The following is an 18,942-nucleotide window of genomic DNA, read 5'->3' on the forward strand; positions in this document are numbered from 1 at the left end:
ATCATCTTTCCTTTCTCTACTTCTTTTTTCTTAAGTTATCATGAAATTTTCTCCCTTGAGAGCCAGGTTTGGTGTGACGTGCCTTTAATCCTAGCACTCTGGAGGCAGAGACAGGGGAGGTCTCTATGTTTGAGGCAAGCCTGATCTACAAAGGAAGTTCTAGGACAGCCAGGGCTGTTAGCCAAAGAAACCCTGTCTCAAAAATAAATAAATAAGTAAATAAATAAAAAAATAAATAAAATAAAAACAATGATAAATTACTTCTTTGAGTCTATGTCCTGAGCCCTAAGTGATCACATCTAATGATGTTGATATGTGTCTATGCTAATGACCCTCAGATTTGTCTTTATAATGTTTTTCTCACTCCCAAGTTCCTTTGTATTGAAATGCTTGCGGAATGCCTCCTTTAGGATCACCTAGATACTAGAAGGCTCGCCATGCTCAGAACTGAATTCAACTTCCTCAAAGCAGCCTTTTTAAAAAAATTTTTTTGCTGCCATACTGTGTGATGAGCTGCCCTACTCAAAGTCCAAGAGTAATTTGGACTCCTTGTGTCTTTAGTCCTCACATCTGCAACCTATTTATACATGTTTTCATCATCTTTTTAAAATCTAGTCTCTCAGAATATGCTGTTATTGTCTTTACTTATCATTATAATCTTTTCTATATTGCAGCTAGATAAAACATAGCTATTTGTTATTCCCTCCATGTAGAGTATCATCTTTAAAACCTGGAGTTATTTTTGTTATATTTTTGTATTCTCATATCACTGATGATTAATAAAATATTAAAATCATTAAATGATATAGTTAAATATGGTAAACACAGTTGACGCTCAAAGCCTCTGATCTTGTTTCTGGAATAAATTAGCTATATATTTATGTTTTGTAATGATTTGTGTGCTCTTTACTGTTGTAAGGTCCAGCTTCTATAGTCTTCACATTAAAAAAGAAAAACTTCAATTCTGTAAATAAAAGCAAAGAATACCTGGGCCTATTCATTTTTATTATAATTATTTTTAAAAATTTACCTGGCATGGTGGTGCAGTTTTAATCCCAGCACTGAGGAGACAGAGGTAGGCTAATCTCTGTAAATTCGAGGCCAGCCTGGTCTACAGATCTAGTTCTAGGATAGCCAAGGCTACAGAGAGAAACCTGTCTCAAAAAGAAAAAAAATTAAAGTTTTGAACCAAAAGGTTGACAACTTAGTGTTTTATTTGTAAAAGTTTCCAAATGGCTTGTGTAAAAGTGTTTATTTTGTAGAAAATGTAAGATATTTTTTCTCTTTGACTTTTAAGGTCAGCCAAGGAGGCAGAAGACAAAATTAAAAAAGCAATAGAAAAGGGAGAAACACTTCCTACAGAAGCCAGATTCGATTCCAACTGTATTACGCCAGGTAAACTGACTGAGATGTAAGATAGAAATTGAACTTTTTTCTAATGTATTTCTGATTTTACACTGTTTGTCCTTGGAATTTCACTGGCCATATTTCCCTATTTGTGTACTCATTTTGCCTTAAAGAGAACTGCATGGACATGGTGCACATACATATGTGTAGGCAATTATTATATACATAAAATAAATGTTTTAAAACTTAAAGCGTAGCAGTCATTAGTTATAGCTCAGTTCAGTAGAGTGCTTGTCATCGTGAGTTCAATCCCCAGCACACATATAAGAAACTTGGTGTGGTGGTGCACACTTGTAATCTTAGTGCTGGGGAGATGAATAGGAAGGACCCCTGAGGCTCACTAGTCAACCTGGTTTGCCTACTAATTGAGTCCCAGGTTCAGTGAGAACCTGTGTCTCAAGAGACAAGGTGACTGTACATGGTAGCGTGTGCCTTTAATTCCAGTACTTGGGGGGCAGAGGTAAAAGGATCTCTGTGAGTTTGAGACCAGCGTGATCTACATAACAAGTTCCAGGGAGGCAGAGATACATAGAAACCCTGGCCAAAGATTTAAAAAGAAAAACAAGGTAGATTGTATTTGAGGAAGAACCGAACACAAGCTATCCTTTGGGCTCTACATAAGCACCTGCTTCTGCATGAACTTGTATATAAACACACACACAGGTGTTAGCTGGAGGGGAGGACAGTTTGATTTGGTAGAGTCTGTGCTGCTTTCATACGCATCAGATCCTGGGTTCAATCCCTAGCACAGTGTAAATCAGATGTGACTGTGCGTGCCTGTAATTCCAGGACTGGGAAGTTTAGGGTTATCCTTGACTCAGTGAGATCAAGACTAATCTGGACTACAAACCCTGTCTTAAAAATGAAAGCAATATTAGTTATTAATAATATACATGAACAATAATAGTTAATATTGGTAATCTGATTAAAACTTTATGTCTTAAAATTCTTCAAGATATTCAGTGGGTAAAATCATTTGCCACATAAGCTGACCTGAGTTCAAAGTCCAGAACGCCATGGTCAGTGGATAAAACAAACTACCAAAAACTGTCCTCTAGCCTCCACATATGTGTTGTGGCATGCAAACACTTACTTCACATATTACATATCATACACTGATATAAGTAAAAATTAATAATATGCTTAGCAATCAAGAAGAAATGTAGAAAATTGGAGTTTATTAGAATCCAAACTTTTTTTAGGTAAATACTTAAAGTGCAGTCTGTAGATGGTGTAAAATTCATGACTTTACCTTTGTGGCACTGACTGGTGACATTTGAAGCACTGGAAGATAAGCAAGAAAACGTTGGCCTCCTAAGATTCCTGATTATATATTGTTAGTGGTAACTTAACTGTTTTTGTTACTTTTATCTCTTTCTCAGATTAACCTTTTAAAACTTTTTACTTATAGGGACTGAATTCATGGCCAGATTGCATGAACATCTGAAGTATTTTGTAAATATGAAAATTTCCACAGACAAATCATGGCAAGGTGTTACCATCTACTTCTCAGGCCATGAGGTTATCATCTTTATTTATTTATTTATTTAAAGAATTTTTTTAAGTTTATTTAATACTTTGAAGCATAGCATATTACCACCTTCTTTTTTAAATATTATGTTTAGACTCCTGGAGAAGGAGAGCATAAAATCATGGAATTTATCAGATCCGAGAAAGCAAAGCCAGATCATGATCCAAACACCAGACATTGTCTTTATGGCTTAGATGCTGACTTGGTAGGTATAACACGTACTATCATTATAAGTTTGTGTCATAAAGCTAAATACTGAAGAGATGGGCTTTTACTGACTGTAGCAATAATTACAAAGGCAGCAATTGCTACAGTTGCCATTATCTAAGTTCTGAGTTCGAAGCCAGCCTGGTCTACAGAGTGAGTTTAGTTTGTTTGTCATAGATTATGGATGACTGATCTTGGTATAGTCCAACAGAGCTGAGTAATCCTAGTTCTATGCAAAACGCTGTCCTAACTTACAGGTCCATGAATTATATGAGCATTTCCCTGCATGTGTGAGCACCACAGGTGTGCCTGGTGCCTGGGCCGGGGACATCAGATGCCATGGAGCTGAGCTTAGGAATGGTGATGAGCTGCCCTCATAATCCTGCCCCCGTCAGTTTTCATACTGACTAAAAACTAAATAAGCAAGCTACTATGATGACAGTCTTTGTACTCTTTCCTTAAGGTTTTTTTGGTTATTTTTTGAGGAGGGGGGGGGGTGCTTGGGAGTTTTTGTTTTTGTTTTGGGTTGGTTTGGTTTGGGGGTTTTTTTGAGACAGGGTTTCTCTGTGTAGCCCTGGCTGTCCTGGAACTCACTTTGTAGACCAGGTTGACCTCAAACTCAGAGATCCGCCTGCCTCTGCCTCCAAGTGCTGCTACACAGAGAAACCCTGTCTCGAAAAACCAAAAAAAAAAAAAAAAAAAAAGAATTTAAAGCAAACAAACTGTGTATTGCAGTTGGCTCCCATGCTTGAGTAGGCTTTTGGATTCTTTGAGGGAGTAGGATATATGAAGAAATTAAAGTACCCCTTTCTGTTTTGGAACATATTTTCATATTAATGTTACTGTGACCTCTAAGCATCCAGCATGGAAAGGTCGGTGCTTCTCATTTCTCCTTTGAAGAGGTAGGGATGTAAAAATCCTGAGACGGTTCTGTGCTTTGGAGAGGAGGAGTACAGGCCACGTGTCGACTACGAAGCACGTGGTACACCAGTGGCCACTTAGTATCTAGCCCGATTCCGTAAGGACCTGCCAATGGGACAACTGAATCTGATTTTCACATGTTGACTTTTAAATTATTCCCTGCATAGAAATTTTATTAAACTGCTTTTGTAAACTTAATGGTATAAGCAAAGGTAGAGTAGTAATATTTTGTAATTATTTTTCGACAGATCATGCTTGGATTAACAAGTCACGAGGCACATTTTTCTCTCTTAAGAGAAGAAGTTCGGTTTGGTGGAAAAAAAACACAAAGGTAAGTTAGATGTTGGAAGAATGAACAAAGACAAAGCATGGCTGGTAGTCCCTTAGCACCGGGGTTCTGCAGATGCTCTCTATTAATCTCCAGGTGCCTGTTTTGATGTAGTACAGTTTGTCTTTGTCTTTTATTGCCTCTGCTTTTTGTGTCTGTAATATCCAAGAAGACACTGCCAATCTAATGTCATAAACATTACCCCTATTTTTTATTCCAGAAGTTTGTAAAGAGGTTTGTTTTTGTTTTTTCTGTTTAGAGCTTGGGTTATTTTGGCAGGACTGGGCTGGGCCCCAAGGTGAGCCCCCGGCTGCTGAGCTACACTTGGGTTCTGTGGTCTTAACCTAGGTAGCTAATCCAGGCCTAGCCTTTGTGTGGAAACTCAGCTTTCCTGTCACTACTGTTGAGAAAACTGCTCTTCCCTATTGAGGATATTAGTTCCTAGTTGAGAATCGTTGCTCATGTATGAGTTTTATTGCTTGTATTTTCTATTTTATTTCTTGATCAAATATACCTGTCTTTGTATCATTTCTGGTGTATTCATAGAGATTATAGTGTAGTTAACATTGAAATCAAGGGTGAAACCCCAACTTCATTCTTTTTCAAGATTCTTTTGCATATTTTGGGTCTCAGAAAAGCATGAAATTTTGGGGGGCATTTTCCTGTTTTCTTGTGAAAACATCATTGGGGTTTTTGATAGGGATAGTTTTAAGAAAGATTTAATAAATCTGTAGGTCTTTTAAAATATTTTGATATTGAAATAGTCTTCCAATCCATTAGCACATGTTTTGTGTCTTTTATTTTCTTTATTTTATAGTTTCCCTGGTATAGCTCTTAGGTTAAGTTTATTCCAAAGTATTTAACTATTCCAGGGTGTTATTTGTATATGGAATCATGTTTTTTCAGGTTTATTTTATGTGCATGAGTGTTTTGCTTGCATATATGTATATGCACCACATGCATGTGTGGTACCCACCAAGGCTAAAAGAGGATGTCAGCCATCCTAACTAGAATTACAGATGGTTGTGAACTGCCATGTGGGTTCTGGGAGCTGAACCCAGGTCCTCTGGAAGAACAGCCAGTGTTCTTACCTCTGAGCCATCTCCCCAGCCCTGGAATAAGTTTCTTAACTCTCTTTTGGTTGGTCCTTTGATGGTATACAGAAACGCTGCCTATCTTGTTCCCTGTACATGTGCTCCTTCTATGTAAACTCTGGAGTTTTCTGTATGTAGAATCACACCATCTGAAAACAGATAAAGTTGTATTTATCCCTTTCAAATTTTAATTCCATTTCTTTATCTTTCCTGCCTCATTGCCCTGGCTAGGAGTTAAAGAACAGTGTTGAATAGCTATGGTGTGTTGAGTAGCTGTGGTAAAGTAGGTATCCTTGTCTTATTCCTGGTCTTAGGTGTCATTTTTCACTCTATAATGTTAATTGTGTGTTTTCATAAATGTCCTTTGTCATATTAAGGAAATTATCACTTTAGCTTCTTTCCTTTCTCTATTTTCAGACTATCTTGTACAATGTATGTGTACTTGAGAGACAGAGAGTGCGAGACAGAGAGAGAGAGAGACAGAGAGAGAGAGAGAGAGACAGAGAGAGCGAGCGAGGACAAATGGAGCACGCATGCGGTGCTGTGGCATGTGTGACGGTGAGGAGAGCCTGCAGTAGGCACTCTCCTTCTGCCCTGTGGGCTCTGGGGATCAAGCTCATGCTGTCAGACCTAATGGCAAGCATCCTTGCCCACTGAGCTTCTTGCCAGCCCACTCTCTCTAAGTGTGACACTGTTTCTTTCTCTAAGCCAAACTAGCCCAGAACACTCTCTTACTGTAGACCAGGCTGGCCTCAAACTCGTTATCCGTATGCCTCTGCTTCCTGAGTACTTGCATTTCAGGTGTGATCATGGGAGAGGATTTAACAGTGTTAAATGCTTTTCTGCAAAATGATTGTGGAAAATTTCCCCCTTCATTCTACTCATGTACTATATGATGTTGGTATTCTTATGTTGTACTGCCCTCACATTCTTGCCATAAATCATGCTTATATCTTATCTATTTAAATATAACACAGTCTTTTAATATTCTTCTTTATTGCTAAATTTGGAGTATAAGCCAATATAGAGTCCTGCCCAATGCAGGAGATAAACTATATTTGAAAGTGCACATACACACATACATGCATACACACACTCACTAATTTGTACACTTTCCACAATGACCAGCTAGTTTCTTATATGTATTCTATATTTTATTTAGCCCTTATGAGTTCTGAGTCTGTTCACCAAACTTGTAATGTAAGCCTATCAATGTTACTTTAGCATGCTTCATCCATTAGGATAGCATTCTCATATAATTATGTATAAATTACTGCTTTAAAGATAAGAATTATCTGTTAGTGATCATTTTTACTTAACCATTGCTGCATCTTTGAAGTTGAACAACTCTGTTTTGATCACTTGACTAACTACAGGGTATGTGCACCAGAAGAAACGACATTTCACCTCCTACACTTGTCTTTAATGAGAGAGTATATTGATTATGAATTTTCAGCATTAAAGGTAAGTGTTAATATAGCCATGAACTATTATTTTACATACAGAAATTTCTATAGGATTTCACTCTGTTCTCCATTTTGCTATAGGAAAAGATCACATTTAAATATGATATTGAAAAAATTATAGATGATTGGATTTTGATGGGATTTCTTGTTGGCAATGATTTTATCCCTCATCTACCTCATTTACATATTAATCATGATGCGCTGCCTCTTCTTTATGGAACATATATTGCTATCCTGCCAGAACTTGGAGGTAAGACCACCTTACTGGTAATTGAGTGCCCTCCATTTATTAGAGTGCTGCATGTGTGGCTATATTAGGAAACCACTGTGTGTTTCTTTCAGTCTAAGTGGTAGGCACTGAGATTGTCATTTTCAGTGGATGCTAAAGAAGCTGACTCCAGGTGACCAACCTCACTCGTTAAGCAACTAGCCTCTCCGTTAACTCCTTAAGAAAACCAGCAGCCTCATTGGGTTCACTTCATTAATTCATAATTCATTAGAGAAATCTGATTGTTTTAAATATACACGAAGTAATTAATATAAACCAAACAGTTAAGAAAGGAAACTGGCAAAAATATTCTCTAAGTTACAGGAAGTTATTCCTTTGCTTGCCTTTTCTTTTTGAGGTGAAGTCTTACTATGTATTCCTGGGCTGGCCTCAAACTCAAATCCATCCTGCCATAGCCTCCCAAAGGATAGGATACAGGTGTGTGCCACTTAGCCAGCTACAGCTTTTCTTATATGAATATGTCAAGTTGAATACTCAGACTGTAATACATATAGCGTTGTTAATGGTTGGAAATGTGGAAGCCTTATTATTATATAACCTGAATTTCCAATATTTTACTTCAGTGCCTAAAATACAGTAATCTAAAGGTTATAGAAACTAAAGCTGGTTTATAGGTAGCAAAGCAATTAGAGGGTTTTCTTCACTAGAATTATTCAGCAGTTTGTGGAAAGAATTTTATAGAGCTGTTTAGAAAATAATGCCAGTTTATACTACAAGTTTAGATTTGGTTCATTTTAGGTTATATTAATGAAAGTGGACATCTCAACTTACCTCGATTTGAGAGATACCTTGTGAAACTATCAGATGTAAGTAACTACAAGGTTTATTTTCCTACCTAGGGTCGCTGTAAATGGTCATTAACTATTTAGTTAATACCAGAAAAGACAGTTTTGTAGCATTGTTCTGATTGTTCATTCTGTATCATTTCACTTGAGCTATTTCGTTATTAGTTACTTATGTTCAGTGTCCAGACTTAGTGATATTATGTGTGTATATAAACGAACATTCTTCAATAAACTATAACCCAGAAATAGTTTCTGTTAGAAATTTAGTTTATATTCCTTTAGACATATTTAAATCATTTTAAAATTGATTTTTGTTCAGTTTGATCGAGAACACTTCAGTGAAGTTTTTGTGGACCTCAAGTGGTTTGAAAGCAAAGTTGGTAACAAGTATCTCAATGAGGCAGCAGGTGCAGCAGCAGAAGAGGCAAAGAACTGCAAGGAGAAGAGAAAACCGAAGGTGAGCCATCAGCTTCAGGGCTCTTTTTCTCTTTTTCTTCCTTTTTTTCCTTTTCCTGTTTGTTTGTTTGTTTTTGTTTGTTTTTGTTTTTGTTTTTTTTTAACTGTAGCAGTAAAACTAATATTTCTTGTTCTTCATTTTCCTTAGGTTTCAGGGGCTTGTTTCATTTTCATTTCTTGCCCCTGAACATCTAAAATTTTGGTTTCTGACTCTCTGTGTTTCTCTCATATCATAAGTATGTATCTAAGGGAAAATGAGTTTTGATTTTCACCTTTAAGGACTAGTGATATGGTTCCTCTATTGAGAAGCCAGTACGTAGGTCAGGAGAGAGAGCTCAGAAGTCCAGAGCACTTCCCAGTCTCCACATGGCAGCTTACAGTATCTCCACCACCCTCTTCTGGCCTCTGTGTGTGTGTAGTGTGCATACAGACATTCAGACAAACACTTGAATACATATAAGATAAAAAAAAATGTTTAAAGAAGTGAATAAGTTAACTTTTAAAAGAAATTATTTAAGTTGTGCCATTTGAAAACAGCAGAGCTAGTTTATACTTATTTGAGGCCTTAGGAGTTTGTTTGCTTTTTTATTCAAGACCTGGTCTAGGGGCTGGAGAGATGGTTCAGCGGTTAAGAACACTGACTGTTCTTCCACAGATCCTGAGTTCAATTCCCAATACCCACATGGAGGCTCACAAGCATCTGTACTGGGATCTGATGCCCTCTTCTGGTGTGTCTGAAGACAGCTACAGTGTACTCACATACATTCATTCATTAAATAAATAAATAAATAAATATTTTTTTAAAAAAAGAAAAAGAAAAAGGCCAGTTCTCATGTAGTCTAGGCTGGCCATGTACTCCTGATCGCCTATGAGACCACTATGCCAGCAGCAGACTGATTAAGAATAATTAGTAGTTAATCTCTAGGAGCTGAGGAAATGGCTCAGTGGTTAAGAGCACTTGCTACTCTTGCAGAGGACTCAGGTTTGATTCCCATTACACATAAGATGGCTTATAACCATCTGTAACTCCAATTCTAAGGGATCCAGCACCCTCTTCTGGCCTCCACAGGCTTCAGGCATGCATACAGTACACTTGCATACATGCAGACCGAACGTTCATACACATTAAATAAGAATATATAAAAGATTTATTTTAAAAATAGTACAATATCTAGTAAATGTTTCTGCTTAATAATGATTGATAGACTATTCTAGTGTTCTAAAGAACATCTCTAATTAATTAAACAGTCTTGTTTGTGTTAGTTTGTAAAAGAAACCTCAAAATTTTCTTGAACCTGTCAATAATGATTGGAACCTGACTCTATTTAGGTTCAAGATTAATAATAATAATTAATAAAATAATGAAAAATAAAAACTAATAAGTTTTCCCCTAAGAAATGTAAATATCCTGATTTTTCTCTGGCAGTTTTCTATTTCATAATTTTTTTCCTGTTTTTCACATTTGTGTGTGTGGTGTATGTGTGTATTTGTATGTGTGAGTGCATGTGTACCTATCGAGGTGTATGTGGAGGCCTGAAGTTGTCACCTTCAGTTGCTCTTCGCTTTATGTATTAAAGCAGGTAAACGATTTCTAGCTAGTTTGCTAGCCTCCTTACTCAGGGTGTTCCCCATGTCTGCCTCACAAGTGTTGACTGAGATTCTAAGCTGCTGCCACAGCTGTCTGGCTTTCTATTCTATGGGTGCTGGACCTCTAACTCCAGCCCTCATATTTGGCATCAGGTGCTTTACCCAGCAAGCCATCTCTCCAGCCTAACGTTTGTGAATGTTAGGAACTGAGCAGTAATCAGTCTTGTTTTACCACATACGTTTCTCCTAAGAAAGCAAGCTTTGTACTGAGTGCAGGGGAACTACTTGAAATGCAGAGACTTGGTGATCTTGACTTTCAGGGCAGGCATGGACTGCACAGTAAGGCTGTCTCAAATAGAAAGAAAGGAAAAGGAAAGAAGAAACTTTAAAGGGAACCTGGATTCACAAAACCTACATGTTACTAACTCCTAGCTCCTTAGCTCCTCTACTTTAGCTCAGTCTTTAACCTTCTCCAGTCTTTGAGGAATGTGTGAGTTACATCAGAGACACATGCACCTATGACCCATGAGCATAAAGCTCTTAGAGGCCACAGTTACATGAAGAAACGCTTATGGGCGACACTACCAATAGCTAGACAATCAAAAACAAGAGAGAAAGGGTTAAGATCATAAAATATAATTTTAAAAAAAAAGTTGGGCAGAAAATGAAAGATGTAGTAGGTTGAACAATAACAGTCTTAAGAATGATAAGATTATTTCATTTTTGTTTGTATTGTAATTAATGTTTAGATACTCTTGATCTTCATACATATAATTCAATATACTTTTTAAATTTAATGAAAATCACTTATTATATATCTGAGTTCTATATAATAAAGATGTGTGACTTTAGAAAGCAATTAATAACCAAGAACATCCTGTTTCAGTTTTTGTTTTTAATCTTATTTTTAAAGCAAACCGCTACAGAGTATCCTTTAAAGATCATTTTCAGCTATAGTTAGTATTTTTCTAATCTCCCTTTTATACATCTGACTTGGAAACTTATCTTACTGTTCATCTAATAATGATTTATTATTTTTTATAGGGTCAGGAAAATTCTTTAAGTTGGGCTGCATTAGACAAAAGTGAAGGTGAAGGAGTAGCTTCTAGAGGTGAGTCCGAACTGTGTGTTTTGGAATATTCGGGAGACATAATAGCTGTCTTACCTTTCCTTCATTAGTACTAACCCAGCAGTGGGGAGCTGGGTAGATTCCTACTCTGTAGCCATCAGCTTTGATATGCATGCACCACAGCACGAGGTGGAAAACAATACTCATGATTATCGCTCACATCTTTCTGGTTTTTTTCACAGATAATTTTGAGGATGAGACTGAAGATGATGATCTGTTTGAAACTGAATTTAGACAATATAAGAGAACATACTACATGACGAAGATGGGCGTCGATGTAGTATCTGAGTATGCTTTGGATGACTTTCATTTTGAAATAGAAAAAGTAGATTTTGAAGTTCTTCAGAAAACAACATGATTTTAATGTAGTATGAGATTTATTGGTTTCATAAATTTAAAATGCATTTTATGATAGTAATTCTGGCATCTATTGCTATGATAAAACTTGCTGAATAGATGAAATTGGGAGATAGCTTAATGGGGTACCATTTGCCACACTACCTGAAGACCCATGTCCTCATCCCTAGCATCTACGTAAACGCACAGCTCAGCTCCATAGCAAGAAAGGGGGGGCTCACTAAGTCTCTGGCTCCTCATCTCTCCTCTCCTCATCTCCAGAATCTGCACCACCATTAAACGGTGACTGCAGAAAGTTCCCAGCAACTCGGGAAGATGCTGATCATTCTTTTTAAACTGGGTAAACAAAGACTAACTTTGGGTTGGTCATGTGTGGTTAGTTTGAGCTATTTGGGAAGCTAAAGCAACAGGCTCACTGGAACTCAGAAATTCACTGGGCAAGATAGCACAACCTCATCTCTACAGTGCCTGAAAAAACAGCTAGCAATTGCTAGAGGGTGATAAGAATGGTTTTCTTCATTATCCAGCTTTCTAGCAAACCAACTTCTGAAAAGTTATCTCATGACTTCCTCACAAGCAAGTACCATGGCATGCATACACGCACATAAATAAACAAGTTAATAATAATAAGGCACTTTAAAGATATAAGTATTCTTACTGGAAATACAAAGATAAAAAATTTCTAATATTTTACTTTAAACTATGGCTTGTTTTGTTGTGGTGATTTGAAGATTTGTTTAACCCAAATCTTAATAATGACATTTGGCTTTTGAGAAAGGGGACTAGAAGGGAATCTTGTTCAGAATATATAACACTTTTTAAAAGTTGTTGTAAATGCTGTTGTGAGGTTTCTAAGAACTCCTGTGTTTATTCTCAGTCATATTAATTGAGTGATGGTACCACTTTGTAGAAAGTTTATTCGATGACTCCAAACACTAAGGCAAAAATATGACAAACTGATGACTTAAGTACACACAGCAGGATTAACTATGTTGAAAGTTGGTTTAGAAAAATGGTAAAGCAGCCTTTTATATGACAAGATGGAATTGTAAAGAAATTGGAATTTTTCTGTTTATCATTTTTTAGGTATTAAAAATGCACTGAAGGCATTGGTCTATCTCCAGAGAGCAACATTGTAATGAAAATGCCTCTTTCTGTTTCAGTGAGTTTCTGGCTAATCAGGCTGCCTGTTATGTTCAGGCTATACAGTGGATCTTACACTATTACTATCATGGAGTCCAGTCCTGGAGCTGGTAAAGACATCTCATTTTATATGGTTTCTACTAGTAGAGTCTCATTTATATATCTCATTCCTTTTATTTCTACTTAACCTTCACACATTTATACAGTCAAGTTTAAATTAAATATGGTCTTTTTACATGAAAATATTTTAAAGACTTTTGACTAAGAAAGATATTTATAGCCCTATTCTTTGTTAATCTAAAGTTGCAAAATTCTGTATCAATCTGTATCAAAATGGGCTGGGGATATAGCTTACAATAAAGCACTTGGATGAGGCTAAAGAACCCATTATGAATAATAGTGTCTTAACAGTAGTTTTTTAGTCTGGGTGATAGTTACGTGAGAGTGTCTGCAAGATTGTCTACATTTTTCTGTACTCGTGAACAGTTAGTTCTCTTTAGGAGGAATAATTTCTAAAGAATGAACTACTTAAATGTGTGGCTGAAATGGTGAAAGGAAGGCTTTGCTTGTGTTAGTAATAATTCTCCATTTCCCTAGTGTTTCCTGTAGTCGTCAGATTTTGTCACAAGTTTCCTGACAAGACAACTTAGAAGAAGAAAGATCATTTGACCGTGGTTTCAGGCTTTAGTTTATGCTCAACCAGCTCCATTCTCTTTTGGCTATGGGGAAACTTAGCCAAGTGACAGTGTGAGCATGGAGGAGCCAAGTTGGTACCTCGGTGTGACCAGGAAGTATTGAGAAAGATAGAGGAAGGCCTGGGACAAGAAACAGCCCCTCAGGACATTGTCCCAGTGACCCAAATCTAACTAATCCCACCTCCTAGTTTCTAGAACCTCCCAGATCGCACACCAGGTGGGAACCGGGCTTCTGTACATGAGGACTGTGGGAGTGACACTTCATGTCATGACAATAGTGAGAGCATGTCTCTGCCCATTCACTAAAATACAAAACAATAACATCCAGGCGTGGCAGCTTGTGTCTGTAGCCCCACACTTGAGAGGCCGAGGCGCGAGGGTCACTGCAAGTTCAGGTCTTCTATACTGCACAGCAAGATTTTGCCTCAAAAAAAAAAAAGAAGAAGATGGAAAGGAAGTAAAAGAAAAGAAGAAAGGGAGGAAGCAAAAATCAACCCAGACTGTAATGCAGCACAGAGTAGAGGTTGCTGTGGTGATGGCCGTTTAATTTGTCTTCACAGCACCATCAAGGGGCTCAAAACAATGCAAAATGATAGGGCATTAAGTATTAATTCACTTACTAGCCAGCTCTGAAAAGAAATTCTCAGGAAGTGTAACACATTCTCAGAGGCTCTCTCAAGAATAATATAAATCAAAAGATTTTTATTTGTGATTTTTTTTTTAAAGGCTACATGCCAATTGTTCCTGTTTAATTGCCAATCAGTAAAATCAGATACTTCAAAGCCATATTTTCATATACTCAAGGTAAATACTATTTTCTTGCTACAAATGAAATTAAAGTCAAAAAACTTAAGTAATCATCCCAAGATTGTACAAAAGTCAGGTCAAGCCTACTGCTTAGGACATGAGTGTATTGTACACTATTCCCTATGCCCTTCTGCCTTCTAAGCTTCCCTGTCTGAGCCATGTGCCCTAATCACGGACCGTGAAAGCCTTAAGCAGGCCAGTTGGCTAAGCAGGTGAAGGTTCTTACAGCCTGCGTCCAATCACTGGGACCCATGTAACAGAGAGAGCTGACGCCCACAAGTTGTCCTCTGGCCTCCACATGCACGCACATCCCCATATACAAAACTGATAAAATGTCATTGAAAATTGTTTTATTCTCTCCCTCTTTTCCTCTGTCTATATCCCAAGTCTCATCTCCTTGTGTCCAGTGATTCAAACACCTAAAGAATATAGAAGTGTTTTAAATATTATGTTCAAAGCCTTACTAAAGCATGTCTGTAGTTAAAGATGGGAAGATAATAATAAACTGTGTATGGATGACTGATTTCATGCTTATCAGAAATGCAGTGATGTGTATGCTGATTCAAAGGTAAACGCTCTTAGTCAGCTCATAATGGCCATATGAGCCCGGACCTACTGTTCTTCTGTTTTAGGGCCTGAGCAGGGCTCTGGTCTCAGTCCTCAAGTGGATACTGAGTACCAGCCCTTTGCTTAGAGGTCTCTGTTCAAGTGATTTGACTGAAACTTCCTAACTGCCCCATTACTGTCCAGCATTTTGATTGAAAGTTTCATGTTCCACATTTGGGAGTTAAAAAGGGACATTCCAGTGCACAGTCACACTGGGGAGACAGTTAATGAAGTTGTGATTTTGAGGCCAATCCTGGCTACATAGGTGAAACCCTGTATATAAGCCCCCTCCTCATATGTGTGTGTGTATAAATATATATATGAATATATCATGTACATACATATATACATATATATTTTTCATATATATAGTTCTTGCTATCAGGTCAGCTAAACTTTACAAAACTGCTAATTCCTTATTTTCAAGTGATAGAATTATGGATGATAATGTTTTTTAATTATTCCTATGTTTTATTAAATAAATGTAGGAAGATGTTTATTTCTGGCCTTTTTCTATAAAGTTTTCAGTTGAAAACTCATTGTTCCCCACAGGTACTATCCCTATCATTACGCACCCTTCCTATCTGATATCCGCAGTATCAGTACACTCAAAATCCATTTTGAACTCGGAAAACCCTTCAAGCCATTCGAGCAGCTGCTTGCTGTACTTCCATCGGCTAGTAAAAATTTGCTTCCTACATGCTACCAGGTAGGTTTTACAATTGAATGATTCTTCTTAATGTTCTTTTTAGAAAGGTTTGATTATTTTTATATTATGTGACGAGTGTTTTGCCACTGTGTATGTAAATACCTATGTACCATATGTTTCCCTGGTCCCACAGAAGCCAGATGAGAGCACCAGATTCCTTGGAACTGAAGTTTTTTATGGTTGGGAACTCCCATAGGTTCTGGGAAGACAGCTAGGGTTTCTAACCACTGAGCCACCTCTCCAACTCCTCATATACTTTTTTGTATTTAATTCTTCTATAAACATTGCTGGAAAATCCTGGAAACATTGCTACCCAAATTAATTTAATAAACAGATTTTTATTTATCTTAGACAATATTTATTTTCAGCTTTTTTGTTTGGTTTTGGGTTTTGGCTTATTTTTTAAAACGATTTATCTGTGTAGCCTGGCTGTCCTAGAATTTATTCTGTAGACCAAGTTGGCCCTGAATTCAGATATCCTTCTGCCAAGTGCTAGGATTAAAGACATGTACCACCATTTTTATTTTCAGTTAATGCACCATTTTAGCAAATCTTTGACAGCTAATTCATTCACTTTTGATTATAATTGTGTGCTTTTCCATCTGCACTCTAGTTCCTGAATCACAACTCAGAGGCTTCGTTTTAATAAATGCCTAGGCTGTAAGCTAGCTGGCTGCCCATTAACTCTCAGCTTAACATCCCATTTATTCTAACCTAAGCTCAGCTTCAGGGCTGGTTTCTTCTTCTCAGCTACTTTTGTCTGTCTCCTCCTCTTCCTGGTTGGGGCAGTAATGTCTCCTGACTCTTTCCCAACCAGAAGTCCCATCTTCTAATCCTGCCTGGGCTTATTGGCCATTAGCTTTTTACTGATGCTTCTACACAGAACACAGGAGATTGCCCCTACATTTTATTGATTTTTTTTTTGTTTTAATGCAAGCTCTATAGACTTTTTAGTACCTAGTTTATTCATTTTCAACACTTTAAGTACATCTTTATTTCTACATGAAGAAATTAACCTAAAACAGGTAAAAATGCCATCTCCTCATCTACATATTTAAAGATGAATTCCTGTTCTCTCTCTCCTTTTTTTCTTCTTTTTTTTTTCTTCCTGTTCTCTTGAATCATCTATTAGAGTGAGGACAATTCCAACGAATCATTATCACCAGTAGTTCCTCAGGATATAGATTTTTTTTTTAAGATTTATTTATTATTATACATAAGTACACTGTAGCTGACTTCAGACACACCAGAAGAGGGCATCAGATCTCATTATGGGTGGTTGTGAGCCATCATGTGGTTTCTGGGATTTGAACTCAGGACCTTTGGAAGAGCAGTCAGTGCCATCTCACCAGCCCCGATATAGGTACATTTTTAAGCATCATTTCATTTAACAAATTGAAGGACTTTCCTCTTATTCACATATTTCATATAACAAGAGCAAGACAGGGTCTCTGAAGTTACATGAAGCTTACTAATCAGATTGTAAAAGTAATTGTTATTCAGTTTTCTAGGATTGTGGTCTCACAACTTGGGGTAGGTGCAAACACGTACACTTATTGCTCCTTTAACATTGTCATATCCCTTCTTAAATAATCTTTGATGTCTTTTTTTTTTTCTTCAGCTACATTAAGCTTTGATAGTCTACCACTGTTAGGCAATAACTATGTAATAAGCACATTTGTTTAGTGTTCATGCAATAGCAATTAAAGTTTAGATTATCACCTTAGGAATATGCTACTTTATTTTTAATATTTTTAACTTTCCCTTTTCATTTTCTAATGCTTTTTTGCATAAGATACTGATATGGTTTCTTTGTCTACCTTTTTATAGAATATAATAAAAATCTATGTTATCAGACTTTTATTAATGGCATTGTGGGTCTTGGATTTGACTTTTTAAAAATTATTTTTTTAAAGATTTATTTATCTTATGTACATGAGTACACTGTAGCTATACAGATGATTGTGAGCCTTCATGTGGTTGTTGGAAATTGAATTTAGGACCTCTACTCGCTCTGGTCAACCCTACTCACTCCGGCCCAAAGATTTATTTATTATTATAAGTTCACTGTAGCTGTCTTCAGCTGCACCAGAAGAGGACGTCAGATCTCATTATGGGTGGTTGTGAACCACCATGTGGTTGCTGGGATTTGAACTCTGTACCTTTGGAAGAGCAGTCGGTGCTCTTACCCACTGAGCCATCTCACCAGCCCTTTAAAAATTATTTTGATGGTAGTAATCATATTACTAGAATCAATTGATTAAAGAATGGAAGTAAATTAGTTTGAGGTTGAGATGGAAAACTGTTGGAAGTGTGTGAAAGGAAATGAACTGAATTTACAAATGAGAAAACAGAAGTTAGGTGGTACATCTTATAAAATGAAAAAAACAGTAGAAAAGTAAAAGTGGGGCTGGCAAGAATCTCAGCAGGTAAAGATGCATGCTGCCACACTGGTGAACTGAGTCCCCAGTGTCCACACAGTCAAGGAGAGACCTGACTCCCACAAGTTTTCCTCTGACTTCCATAGCACACACCATGAAATGTGCACCATGACACATGGCGTATACATACAAATACATAATTGTAATAAAAGTTTCTAGGGGCTGGAGAGATGGCTCAGTGGGTAAGTGCACTGACTATTCTTCTAGAGATCCTGAGTTCAGTTCCCAGCAACCACATGGTGGCTCACAACCATCAGTAATGGGATCTGATGCCCTCTTCTGGTGTGTCTGAAGACAGCTACAGTGTACTCATGTACATTAAATAAATAAATCTTAAAAAAAATAGTTTCTAAATAAAAATGACAGAATTAAAGCTAATATTAGCAGGGGTGAGGGGTGTGCACCTATAATTCCAGCATTCCTTAGGCTGAGGAGGGAGCATCTTGAGCTCAAGGCTACCCTGGACTGCTTATATTATGTCTCAAGACAGAGATTGAGAAAGAGAGCGTGAGAAGTAACTCACAGTAAAGGTAGCTTTGCTCCATAACTAAATTAAAGGAGCAGGAGAAATGAGTCTGCTGAACAAGCTGTCACAGGCTTGTAATCCCAACAGTGGAGGCTAAGACCAAGTGGGTTTTAATTACAACATTAGTGACATGCTGTCTCAGAAAAAAGGAGAAAATTTTTATTGAAAATTATAATATACTAAATACATTGTTACAACCTAGTAAAGTAAGGAAATGTTGTAACTACGTTAATGAAAAGTTATATTGTCTCTCATATCTCAGCTTTCCTGTTTATATTTTCACAGCATTTGATGACCAGTGAAGACTCGCCAATTATAGAATATTATCCACCTGATTTCAAAACTGATCTAAATGGGAAACAACAGGAATGGGAAGCTGTGGTATTAATACCGTTTATTGATGAGGTCAGTATATGAAATAATTACATATAAACACATAGGCTTTTTATTTGAGGCAG

At 37.1% G+C, this 18,942-nt stretch overlaps 1 protein-coding gene across 7 annotated transcripts in view; it reads left to right on the forward strand.

Annotated features, from left to right (window-relative positions):
* The window catches only part of Xrn1 (5'-3' exoribonuclease 1), a 103,057-nt gene that overhangs the window by 11,665 nt on the left and 72,450 nt on the right, over positions 1–18,942 (forward strand). For all 7 annotated transcript variants that reach the window (XR_001778898.2, XM_006511154.4, XM_006511155.4 and 4 more), the window contains exons 3-15: positions 1,298–1,395; positions 2,819–2,928; positions 3,033–3,143; positions 4,315–4,397; positions 6,865–6,952; positions 7,036–7,204; positions 7,982–8,049; positions 8,348–8,485; positions 11,116–11,182; positions 11,383–11,488; positions 12,721–12,810; positions 15,361–15,517; positions 18,770–18,889. Coding sequence is in view for 6 of the 7 variants with exons in the window: in XM_006511154.4 (XP_006511217.1) it covers positions 1,298–1,395; positions 2,819–2,928; positions 3,033–3,143; positions 4,315–4,397; positions 6,865–6,952; positions 7,036–7,204; positions 7,982–8,049; positions 8,348–8,485; positions 11,116–11,182; positions 11,383–11,488; positions 12,721–12,810; positions 15,361–15,517; positions 18,770–18,889 (1,405 nt within the window). In the remaining variant the exon portion in view is untranslated. The remainder of the gene's footprint in view (positions 1–1,297; positions 1,396–2,818; positions 2,929–3,032; positions 3,144–4,314; positions 4,398–6,864; positions 6,953–7,035; positions 7,205–7,981; positions 8,050–8,347; positions 8,486–11,115; positions 11,183–11,382; positions 11,489–12,720; positions 12,811–15,360; positions 15,518–18,769; positions 18,890–18,942) is intronic.

Source organism: Mus musculus, chromosome 9 (genome assembly GCF_000001635.26).
Source record: "Mus musculus strain C57BL/6J chromosome 9, GRCm38.p6 C57BL/6J".
Lineage (NCBI taxonomy): Eukaryota > Metazoa > Chordata > Mammalia > Rodentia > Muridae > Mus > Mus musculus.